Source organism: Bison bison, unplaced genomic scaffold, assembly GCF_000754665.1.
Source record: "Bison bison bison isolate TAMUID 2011002044 unplaced genomic scaffold, Bison_UMD1.0 scf7180017864080, whole genome shotgun sequence".
In the NCBI taxonomy this organism is placed as follows: domain Eukaryota; kingdom Metazoa; phylum Chordata; class Mammalia; order Artiodactyla; family Bovidae; genus Bison; species Bison bison.
This window is the reverse complement of record NW_011494652.1, coordinates 2,260,730-2,273,178: the sequence shown is the minus strand read 5'-3', so window position 1 is coordinate 2,273,178 and position 12,449 is coordinate 2,260,730. Positions and strand designations below refer to the sequence as shown.

Genomic DNA, 12,449 nt, shown 5'->3' with positions numbered 1-12,449 from the left:
ATACTGGTGATTTCACCTGGATCATGTTTGTGCCTTGGGATCCATGGTGTGACCTGCCGGGCCCAAGCTTAAGAGGGTCCAGGAACACTCGCTCTTCCACCAGGAGGGATGTCTGAGCTCAGCTCCCGTACAGAGGTCATCGCCCTGCATTTTGACACTTGAGTCTCCTTCCTGTCCGGGCGACCCAGACAACCAGTAAAGACTCAGCAAAGAGATGCCTTTTCCACCAGACTTTGTGGTTTTGAAAGATGTGAAAGGATGTGAATTCTCTGGCTCCCAGGGTCCCTGATGCTGCCTCGCCTGTGGCTGTAGAGTGAGCCTCTGCCCCGCACACCTCGACTCTAAGGGCTGCGGGGCTGGGTAAGAGCCGTCCAGAGCAGCGCGCTTGCCGCTGTGCTGGGTCAGAGCCCAGCTCACTCTTCCATACAGGGCCAGAGTCGATGTTCTCATCTCTGTGGGCTGTGAGGCAATGTGCAGAATTCTCACCGAAAGCTGAAGTTTCTCATGTGACATCTCCTCATGTGAGGGTTCTTCCCTCCTGGGCCGTCCAGGCACAGGCCAGGCACATCTCTGGGCCACCGGCCAGATCCACAGATCCCCCGACGACAGAGGATGAGATGGTTGGATGGCATCACCGACTCAATGGGCATGAGTTTGAGCAAACCCCAGAAGATGGGCTGCAGTCCATGGGGTTGAAAAGAGTCGGATGCAACGGAGCGACTGAACGACGACCTCGAGATCGAGGTGCCGTGGAGCCAGGGCTCTCTGCAGTGCCTCTCGCCCTGCTCTGAGGACGGCCCAGGGAGCCGTGTCTGATGTTGGACTTTCTCTGGGGCTTGTTGCTGTTGTGTCTCCCGGGAGCCTGGTGAGGACGCTAGGGTGACTCCTCGGTCCCACTTTCCAGATGGGGAGACTGAGGCCAAGTGCTGAGCGTAGCCGAGCTGGAACCAGATTAGCTGAAGCCCTCGGCCCCTCCCGGCACACTTCCGCCAGGGCACGCCTGCAGCATGGACGGGGCGGACGCGGCAGCCTGCCAGGCGCTCCCCGCTCGGTCCTTGGGAATTCTGAGCCCGCGCCCAGTGGCCGTGAAAGAGCGTGCCACTCCTGCCCTGTGCTCCTTACAAAGGCCTGATTCTTGGGCCAGAGGCCTCAGGCGAGCCCACTGTGGCCACTGTTTGCTTTGGCATCCTGTGCCTGGTGGAGCCACGGCCACGCCCCACTGCAGCACCCTAAACCCTGCCACCCCCCGGGATGGAAGCGAATCCCAGGACGCTCCCCCCAGCCCTCCCTGGCCCTGGTGTTGTTCCAGCACCAGCAGGGTTTGGAGCACGTCCTCGGGGTCTCTGCTCATGGCTCCGCGACTCTGCTTACGGATCAGCTGCTGACTTCCTGGTTCCTGCCCTGTTGGTTGAAGCATAATCTGGGCTTGTTTATGGGCTCCTCCACCGTAACCTTTCCTTGAAGAGGCTTTTGTGTTCCTCCTGTGATCCGTGCGGGGCCCTGAAGGGACAGGGGCCCCCCCAGCCCCCGTGACCCGCACCCAGAGCGCCAGGAGCGTGTGGAGGAGGCACCAGCGCCGTCACTGCTCGGCCTCGGAGAGGGAGGCGTGCAGGGTCCTGAGGGAACCCAGCCCGTGCGCTCGTGGGCGCCGGCTCCAGCCTCCCAGGCCTGACCTTTCACCCGGGGCCAGCATCGTCCTCCTCTCGGGCTCGCTCTTCAGAGCCTCCCGGGTGAGAAACCTTTCCTGCATTCAGCTCCTGGGAGCTGCGAGTCGGCAAGCACATCCAAATACCTCCCTAGACTGTTCTTCAGAACCAGGCTCGGCACTGAAGAAGGAGACAGGTGAAATGAGGCGGAGCCCTGCGAGATGTCATAAGGAGGCTGAGATTCGTCCCAGGCGGCTTCAGCCCCTTGTACTTTCCTAGAGGTCATCAGGACAGTGATTCTCATCGTGTGGCATGCGTTCAAATAATCTAGCGGGTCAAGACTCCAGCAGACACGGATCCCATGGGCTGGGACCGGCGTCCCGGAGCCCAGGGTTCTGGGGTGGGGTCACACAGAGAACCATCGGCCTGGGCATAGAGACCCGGCAGGACGTGTCGGACAGCCTCAGTCCCCTGCTGTGGACCGCTCTGGCCCAGCCATCTCCCCCGCGCCATCCCCATTGCCTGCTGTCCCCTCTGTCAGCTCACTGACAGACTTGTTTCCTCCTGCTGGGCTCAGGAGCCACCTCCCAAGGGAGCCCCCTGCCCGGAGACCTCAACTTGCTGGACTGGCCAGCACTCCAGCACCCCACTCAGAGTTCTCAAGCTCAGGTTGTGTGGGACTCCATGAATGAGTGGACAGGAGTGCCTGGTCTTGGCTCCCTTGAAACACCCTGCCCTTGGAGGGTTTTCTTCTCCAGGCTTTAGTAGGGTCTGGGTTTGGATAAATGTGATTCTTGAAGCCACTTGTGGTGATCAACGGCGTTGCCTTGGTACAGAGAGAGCTGCAATGCATGGTGTGGCCTGAAGGGGACGCCACTGCCAGCCGCCGCCAGCTGTTGTCACAGAGATGCCAACTGGGAGCTGAGGCTCTTGCAGAAGCAGCTAGTCTAAATTTTTAAAAAAACACATCATCCCGATTTGTATACAACCATTGACATTGTGGGGCTTCCCTTCTGGCTCAGTGGTAAAGAACCCGCCTGCCAATGCAGGAGACATAGTTTCTATCCCTGAGTCGGGAAGATCCCCTGGAGAAGGAAATGACAACCCACTCCAGTGTTCTTGCCTGGAGAATCCCATGGACAGAGGAGCCTGGTGGGCTGCAGTCCACGGGGTCACAAAGAGTCGGACATGACTAAAGGAAAAAACCACAGCAACAGCATTCTGTAAGGAGCAGGCAAGACTGGTGAAACTCCCGCGCACCTGGCTGTGGCAACTTCTGCTTGGGCATGAAGAGGCTGCTTGGAGGGACCGTCTACACTCACATAGTCACTCAGCAAAGACTCACCAGTGCTGAAGCTGAAGCTCCGATACTTTGGCCACCTGATGTGAAGAGCCGACCCGTTGGAAAAAGACCCTGATGCTGGGAAAGATTGAGGGCAAGAGGAGAAGGGGGCAACAGAGGATGAGATGTTTGGGTGGCATCACCGGCTCAATGGATGTGAGTTTGAGCAAGCTCTGGTAAAGTTTGGAAACTCTCCCAGACAAACCTAGACAGCATATTAAAAAGCAGAGACATCACTTTGCCAACAAAGGTCCATATATGGGGCACTGGAAGCGCTTGCCCTTGTGGAGTGGTCCCCGGCCAGGGCTGGGAAGCCGCCTCACACCTGCCTCAGGGGCTGGGTCTGAGCCGGTGGTTTCCCGATTCTGGGGCACGTGGGCCTGAACTCCTGCTGTCTCTGCTGACCATCAGCATGCAGCCTGCAAACAGGTGCTCACTGCGAGGGCAGGAACACCCATGCACAGCCTTATGGGCCCTGGGTGGAGACCCCCCAACCTGCCACTGTCCCCACCAGCCCTTTCTGTTGTCACCATCTCAGATCTGTCTGGCTCCAGGCGGGGGGAGAGGGTGAGTGGGACAGAGTTTCAGCCCCAAGTCTGCGATAATGTGTTCCTGGCCTGATAAGACACCGTCAGGGTGAGGACGGGGGTGGCCAGGGATGTTGGGCCCCTTTCCAGGAGCCATAGCCTTGGGGCCCTAAAGAGGGGGGCTGACTCTGGGCCCTCAGGCTTCCTTCATGGGCCTCCTGATTCTCGTCTTTGCTGGGAGCGAGGCCAGCAGGGCAGCTGGCGATGCTCCAAGTGCTGTGTGGTCATCCCATTCCCCTGTGATTGGGCACAGCCCCACGTCTCCTGCTGATGGACCAAGGTGGGTCCAGACGGGCGTGGTTTGCACCTCACTGCTGCCCACTCACGTTACCGAAGATGTGCTCCTGGCCGCACTAGCTAGGAGGCCCTGGCTTGGCTCCTGACCCTGGCTCGCCGTCTGACCTATCCCTGACTATGGCTTTTCTAGCACTGTTGCTCAGTCACTCAGTCGTCTCGACTCCACAACCCCATGGACTGCAGCACGCCAGGCCTCCCTGTCCTTCACCAGCTCCCAGAGTTTGCTCAGACTCATGTCCATTGAGTCGGTGATGCTATCTAACCATCTCATCCTCTGTCATCCCCTTCTCCTTTTGCCTTCAATCTTTCCCAACATCAAGCTCTTTTCTAGTGAGTCGGCTTTTCTCATCAGGTGGCCAACGTATTGAAATTCACCTTCACCTTCAGCATCAGTCCTTCCAATGAATATTCAGGACTGATTTCCTTTAGGATTGACTGGTTGGATCTCCTTGGAGTTCAAGGGACTCTTAAAAGTCTTCTCCAATACCATAGTTCAAAAGCATCAATTCTTTAGCACTCAGCCTTCTTTATGGTCCAACTCTCACAACCATACATGACTTTGGAAATAGCATAGCTTTGACTGGACGGACCTTTGTTGGGAGAGTAGTGTCTGCTCTTTAATATGCTGCCTAGGTTTGCCAGCGCTTTCCTTCCAAAGAGCAGGCACTCCTAGCATTGCTGCTGCTGCTGCTGCTAAGTCGCGTCAGTCGTGTCCGACTGTGTGGGACCCCATAGACGGCAGCCCACCAGGCTCCCCCGTCCCTGGGATTCTCCGGACAAGAACACTGGAGTGGGTTGCCATTTCCTTTTCCAATGCATGAAAGTGAAAAGTGAAAGTGAAGTCGCTCAGTCGTGTCCGACTCTAGCGACCCCATGGACTGCAGCCTACCAGGCTCCTCCGTCCATGGGATTTTCTAGGCAAGAGTACTGGAGTGGGATGCCATTGCCTTCTCCGACTCCTAGCACTAGAGCTATGTAAAAGTTTCTGGACACCAAATTTTGTGGATTCTGTCTCTAATTACTGCTGCATGGACTCTTTGGGGAGGGGGAAGCTACATGTAAATTGAATCTTTGTCTCTCTAGAAAAACCAGTCAGTAGTTTACACAGCTTCACGGCAGATTGTTCAGAACTGGGAACCAGGTGTTTCTAAGCATCTCTCTGAGAATCTAGTTGGCTTACAAACAGCCGCTGAGCCAGTACAAGCTGTGGTCTCTGTGGTTCACCAGGTTGCCCCGGGCCCTCCCCAAATACTCCCAGTTACCACGCGTCTGACCTGTCCCACAAGAGGGCCAGCCTGCCGCGGGCTTGCTCGAGTTACTAAAAGCCCCAGCAAAGAGGTCTTGAACCTGTGCTTCTCGGCCCCTCCCCCAGGAATCTGGTACAATATCCTCAGAGGCGTCGGGAAGCTTGCCGTCATCATCAACGTAAGTGACGTGGGGACCGCAACTGGCTGAGCTGCTGCACAGATAGGGGGCCCTTCGGGAAGCTGGTCTCCACCTACAGCCTCAGGCAGCCCCACTGAGAGAGGCCTCCTGGTTCTACTGAGGAGTGGGGCAAGTTCAGGGCGGGAATGACACAGCTCCTCAGCCGCTCCCCGCAACCCGGGCAACACCCTCCACTGCGCCCACCTAGGCCCCTTAGTCCCCTTTCTCCCCAGAGTCCTGAGAGAAGGAGATAGAGGCAGACAGGGCGGAAGGGAGACCCAGAGAAAGAGATTCCACGTCAGCAACTCTTCTGCTCTTTAAAACAGTTCATTTTTTCTCCTTTATGTGAAGCTCACACCTGCTCTTTAAAGAAGGTTTGGGAAATGAAACATGGAGAGAAGAGGAACCTGCTAGCCAAATACACACACACACACACACACACACACACACACATATACACACACATACATGCATGCGCACACAGAGACACACACATACACACACATACACACACACATACACACATATACACAGACACGCGTATACACACACAAACACACACATAGAAACACACAGAGAGACACACATACACACACACATACACACACGTGCACATACATACATACACACAGAGAGACACACATACACACACACACACACACACACGCGCGAGCCTGCTGGGAACAGCACCCCCATGACCCTCCCTCCGCGCATCTGGTCCACACCTTCATGACACATGAACCCCAAGTACGAGCACCTCAGGAATGTCTGCAGTCATGTGGCCCTCACCCCTCCACCCACTGGCCGAGCCTGAGCCCCCCAGAAGCTGCCGCCTTGCATCTTGGCGGGGGCAGGGGGGCCAGGCAGACAGCCCCCCGGAGCAGATGGTCACAGTCATGGGGCTAACTCGGTCCCCATAGCACGGGAAGTGACACTCAGCCCAGACAGGGACCCTCAGATCCCTGGGACGTGCTGTCCCTGGAGGCAGGCCACCCCCATCAGCCACCCACTCCTGCCGGCTTAAGGCTTTGAAACCCATCTGTAAAGGGAGGCTGTGGGCAGAGCTCGTCCACCCATCCCAGCTGAGCCGGGGGCCACGTTTTAACGAGGAGGCGCTGGAAACACCGAGGCACAGCCCCTCTGTGTGCAGCGTAAGCATGGGGCTGCTGTGAACAGAGCAGCTGGGAACAAACGGGGCGTCTCGTGAGAACAACCAGCTGCAACGATCACAGCAGCAGCCGCATCTTGAACGTTCCGGAAACTGCTAAGTCCTTCCCATAGAATGCCCACAAGTGTGCACATGACCCCTGGAGGCAGGGGCAGTGCCCCATCTTGCAGATGATACAGCTGAGGTACAGAGAGGTCAGGTGGCTTGCCCAGGGTCACACAGCCAGCAAGAAGCAGAGCTGGTCTTTACCCCAGGCCTTCAGGTCTCTGCTCTGACACTGGCATCGCACCACTCTGCCTCGGGGACTGCTCCAGCACAGGGGAGCTGGATCTAGACTTTGCAGAATACAAGGCATCTTCCCTTCCTGCCTCATTCCCTTTCAAACAAGCCAGGAAGGAGAGGCACCTACCGTGGGTGCAGTTAGCCCTGTCTGACAAGAGGAAAAGCAGGCACAGAGAGGTCAGGCCACTTGCCCAGGGCCACCCAGCCAGCAAGAGGCAGCCAGCATCGTCCCCCAGCCTCCTTGTTCCGGGGCGCCCTGTTCGCATCCCCAGCGCTCTCCTCAGAATGCTGGAGGGGCTGATGGGGTGCCCCTAACCCTTCATTTGTTCACTTGGCGAGCCGGGGCCATGGGGTCACGTTTGCCAACGTGGGTCACTGGCCAGGCCCCAGGGCCAGCGCTGCCCAGGCTTAGGTGGGGCAGCGCCCCCTCCCCAATGGGGGCCACACTGACCACTCTGTTCCCTGGCCAGGCGTTTGTGATCTCCTTCACGTCTGACTTCATCCCTCGCCTGGTGTACCTCTACATGTACAGTGAGAATGGGACCATGCATGGCTTCGTCAACCACACCCTCTCTTCCTTCAATGTCAGCGACTTCCAGAACGGCACGGCCCCCAACGACCCCCTGGATCTGGGCTACGAGGTGCAGATCTGCAGGTACCGCCCAGAAACTCTCTTTTTTTTTTTACATTTATTTGACTGCATCGGGTTTTGGTTGCACCATGTAAGACCTAGGCCCTGACCAGGGATAAAACCCAGGTCCCTGGCACTGGCAGCGCACAGCCTGAGCTGCCGGCCTTCCAGGGAAATCCCCAACAACTCTCTTTAAAGAGCCCCATTTGGTGGGCTTCTGGAAAAAAACCAATTCTTTTGCCCAGTTCTTTTCGGGCAAATCACAGAACAGCTCAATCTTGCTTCCAAGAAAGAAAAAAAAAAAGAGATTCCTGGGTTGGAGGTTGTTGTTGTTGCTTGTCGCTCAGTCGTGTGTGACTCTTTGCAACCCCACGGACTGCAGCTTCCCTGTCCTTCACCATCCTTCTACCAGATGGAGGTAGGAGGTGATTTATCACGTCCTTTAACTAAGAAGTCCAGGATAGCTTCAGGCACGGCTGGATCCAGGGCCTGCCATTTGTCATCCAGCCCCATTCTGACACTGCCTCTCAACATGCCTCCTGCACATTGGCGTCATTTTCCGGCAGGCAGAAGGGAATCCCCCAGCAGTCCTCTCTACTCAAAAGTCTTGGTGGGAAGAATATTTCTTTCCCACAAGTCAGCATAAGTCCTAGGATTGAGTCTCACTGACCTGCCTTCGGTCACAGGCCCCTCCTTGAAACCAATCACTGTTGCCAGAGTGTGGGGTCTCTGGCTAGGTCTGGGTTATATGCCAGGGTGTGGGGTTGTGGCCATAGATTTGGGGACATCTCAAGGAAAACTGGGGTTTTCAAACAAGGGGTCATGGATGCTGGATAGGCAAAAGCAGCAGATACCTGAGACGGTCATTCAGAGCAGGCAGGGGTGGGGTGTGGGTGGTGGGGGCGAGGGGCACAGCCAGGCCTGGCCATTCACTGTGCATCTTCCATGGGCCAGCCTGGCAGGGTTAGGGGCTGGGGGCTTGGGCCTGGGGACTTGGGAACGGGCAACATGAACCCTGCTGTCCAGGGACCTTGTACAGGGGGGCAGCAGAAGCGTAAACAGATCCAGTTAAAGGCGTAATAGTAGCTGGAAGCCTAGGGGAAGGGTGGGGGCATGGGGGGCGTTCCAGGGAGAGGGCATGTGGGTGAAAGCAGGGTGGTGGGCACGGGTGGGCTCTGGAGCGTAAAGCGTAAAGGCCCAGCACGGTGGACGGTGAGACCGAGGGAGCGGGCCGGAGCCGCATATCCCGGCTCAGGAAACAGGACTGTGGTGTGATGGGCCCCAGGCCAAGATGAGGCTGAGGGCAGGGGGCAGAGCGGAGGCAGTGTGGCCGCAGCTTGCTCAGTATCCTCTGACGGGCTAAACCGCCTGAGACTCAGAACAGGAAGCCCTCAGGGACCAAGACACATGTCGCAAAGCCGGAGTGGCGAGGCCCGGGCCTTTCTGTGCAGGGCAGTGTTCACTCCAAGCCTGTTTACTCTTACTGTGCACCTAGCTCTGTTAAGCCCACTTGTCTGTCTTCATACCCTTGACCTGGCAGCAGGCTGTGAAGGAGGCTGCCAGGCTCCAGGGTACTGACAGCAATGAGCAGTAGCTCGTGGCTGCAGAAGAAAAACAAAACACAAAAACAAAACAACCAACAGCAAAAAAAACAGGTCCGAGAAATGGAAAACAGCACACCTGGGGTCCCGGGAACCGGCAGGCAGGCCCGCCCCGCGTAGGTGCAGCTGATGACTTTGAACAGCACCTGTGTCCCGGTGAGCCCCAGGGATTAAATTACAAGACGTGCTGTGTGTTCCGAGTCAGGGCAGGCACTGCACTTACTCTGAGACCCGTACAGCGGTGAAAATGAACAAGCTGGAGCCAGGCCTGCCAATGAGAGAAGGCAGACGACACGCAAATACACAACGTGACACGCTGCGGGCTGTTCAGAGGCCCACCCACCGCATGTTTCAGGGCACACAGATGTGAAGAGGCCGGGTGAGCTGCTCCAACTCCCGTGTGGCCGCCGTGGGCAGGGTCGGCCTGGAGAGCTGGGGGTCCCTTCCTCCCCATCATCAGCAGGCCTGGGCTCCAGAGACCCCTGAGCTTCCAGTCCGGGCCCCCTGCTCGCCTCTCTTGCTTTGTTTGAACGCCCCACACCAAGAACACGCTCAGTCTGACCTATTTAACTCAAAATGAATTTCAGAGAAGAATGATTTCGAACAAAGAAGGCAGGGAGATAGGTGGTCGTTTTATTGTAAATCCCCTCAAAAGGTCAGTGTTGGTGTTTACAGGGTAAGCGTTGGTTCTCGAGAATGGAGCCCCAGGCACCCAGGTCTTCGAAGTAGCCCCCTATCCGAGCATTGGTCAGGAATCCTGGTCACGCAGCGGGGTGGGCAGCGGGAGGGCTGAGGAAACAGGCCAAAGACCCCGGGGGTTTTGTGGGGGTTGGTTTTGGGTTTTGGCCATGCCAGGTCATGGGATCTTCAGTCTACCCTGCCGCCCTCCGGCTCTTAGTTGCAGCATGTGAGGTCTAGTTCCCTGACCAAGGATCGAATCTAGGCCCCGTGCGCTGGAAGCACAGACTCTTAGCTCCTGGACCACCCAAACACCCCCTTTTTAAGTGAGACCCTTGCCACCTTTCCCCCACAGAGCTGGAAGGTCATGGCCAGCCCTCTCTGCTCCCTGGGACTGTGGCTTTAGTCAGGCCCACCTGTCCGTTGGCCACAATTAAGTCCTGTGAGTGCTGTGAGCTCCACGCTGCTAGCTGCTCCCGCTCAAGCCACCTCCCAGGTAGTCGGCTGCAGGTGGAGCAGTACCCAGCCCAGCCCACAGCCGTGGGTATAAAAAAAGCAGCTGAGAGCTGTGATCACTGCCACCATCTATCACCACACTGAAACAAGCGTGGTCTCACTGAACGCGCACAGCTGTGATCACTGCCACCATCTATCACTACACTGAAGCGAGCATGGTCTCACTGAACGCGCACAGCCAGCTCCAGAGAGGGCACTCTTGTCCCCGGTGTGGGGAGCTTGCAGGCTGAGTGCAAGAGCTGAGCCGGGAAAACAGCAAGATCATCTCTCACAGAGGTCAGTGCAGGTGGTGGGGCTTGGCACCTGGACACGTCTGTAAGTGGGCTTTGAGGTATGTGTAGGAGTTCACCAGGTAGCACAAACACATTTCCCAGCATCCTAGTGCGGCTGGCCCTGAGTACAGAAGGAAGAGGGAGGAGCAGGTGTGTGTGGCTGCTGACGGTGGGAGAGCAGTGGCCGCTTGTTCCCATAGGAGATCAGGTTGTACAACTTCTGCACAGCTCAGCAGCTGGCACCAGAGTGTCTTCCCCGCCCCATCCTGTCTCTGGGACTGGCAGCTTAGTGCTGCGCAGGCTTTCTGAGACTTCTGTCCTGTTGCCTCAGAAGACACACAGCTCTGTGGATGAGGGGCCCTGTCTGTGCCCCCACCAGCCCTAACCCCTGGAATGGGGCCTGGTATGCAGCACTGCTCACTAAATTCTTGTGACATGACTAAGTGAGGGAATGCCAGGCTGAGGCCCAGAGAGGTCAAGCGATGCCACAGGGACACACAGTGAGGCGGGAGCCCAGTCTGGGTCTGTACCAGGCCCACACCCCCAGAGCCAGGGGCCTCCTCTCCTGGGCCCCCAACGGGGCCCCAGCTTTCCAGTGACCGGCAGAATGCACCTGCAGCCCTGTACCTGAAAAACGCCCTTTCTCGGAAAGAAAGCGAGGCTTTCTCAGGCGGCTTTGGGGAAGCTCTTCCCACACAGAGAGGGTTGGTCCTGTTAAAACCGGGCACCCCAAATTTGGGAGCAGCTGGGGGGGCCTAGGTGGGGACAGAACCCCGGGTTCCCCTCCTTCCTCTGCCCCCACCTCGGGCATCTCTGGACCTCTGACAAAAAGGCAGAACTAGAGCCGTGGAGGCCCCCATGCTCCCGCTGTACAAGGGGCAGAGGCGGGCCCTGGGGGCCCTGGGAGTGAGCACTGTCTCCCAGCAGGGCGTCAAGAGCCACGTCCAGAAGCCGTAAGAAGAGGGATGGGTGGATATTTATCACAGGGAGATAAGGACGTAACACTTGGGGAGGTGCCCTTAGGGCACTGGGGCTGGCAAGGTGGCAGGGGACAGGGTGGACCTGACCACACCAGCAGTGTGTTTAACCTCATACATGGGCTACTTTGCAAGAACGTTTCATTTTTTTCCAATAGTTCCCCCACAGAGAGGGGAAAGCCTGAAAAAGCTGTTTTCACACTGGATCTCACAGCACGTGGCCTGGAATTCTGTGGACGCAGGGGGCGGGTGGGCTGGGTTGAGGCTCTGGTTTAGGGACACCATCCCCTTCCACCCCGGAAGGCCCCACTTCCTGTGTGTGACCCACTGGAGTCTCCAGGGTGGGGGTTCTTTTGTTACCAGGGCTGCACTACCTTCAGAGTTTGGGATCCCTGGGCAATATAGTCCCAGAGCCCCCTGCTGTGGGCCCCCAGCTGGGCTTATGGGGACACCCTTGCAGGCCTGCCCAGCCCACATGGGCACCGGGATCCCTTCTGGTGTGGGGAGAAGCCCCCCACACTGTGTGAGCCGGCGGGGCTGGGGGCTGTCCTGCAGGCGGCCCAGGCTCTCCTGATGCGAGCCCTGCGGCGGAGCCGGACCCCAGCTCCTCCTGAAGGCCCACCTCGATTTTGCAGGTACAAAGACTACCGGGAGCCGCCATGGTCGGAACACAAGTATGACATCTCCAAGGACTTCTGGGCCGTCCTGGCCGCCCGGCTGGCCTTTGTCATCGTCTTCCAGGTGCGAGGGCCTGCTCGACTTCCGGAAGGGCTGGGGGCTGAGGCGCCAAGGATGCGCTGTTGCCAAGGAAAGGGTCAGGAGGGCAGGAACTGGCCAGGGTCAGGGGTTTGGAGGCTGGAGGACTCACCCTGGTCACCCTGGGGTGTGAGGTGCTGGTGACCCCAGGCCCTGGCCAAGGAGAGGTCCCAGACCCTCCTGAGTTAAAGGAAGGTGGGGATGGGAGGTGGTCAGGGCTGGCGGGGTCCTGGCTGACACCAGACCCCACCTCCAGCAAGCAGGGGACCCG

At 57.8% G+C, this 12,449-nt stretch overlaps 1 protein-coding gene across 1 annotated transcript in view; it reads left to right on the top strand.

Moving 5' to 3' along the window:
* Positions 1–12,449, top strand: part of ANO1 (anoctamin 1, calcium activated chloride channel) — a 75,644-nt gene that overhangs the window by 60,575 nt on the left and 2,620 nt on the right. Inside the window, exons 22-24 of the mRNA XM_010837815.1 lie at positions 5,245–5,297; positions 7,218–7,402; positions 12,058–12,163. Of these exons, the coding sequence (XP_010836117.1) occupies positions 5,245–5,297; positions 7,218–7,402; positions 12,058–12,163 (344 nt within the window). The remainder of the gene's footprint in view (positions 1–5,244; positions 5,298–7,217; positions 7,403–12,057; positions 12,164–12,449) is intronic.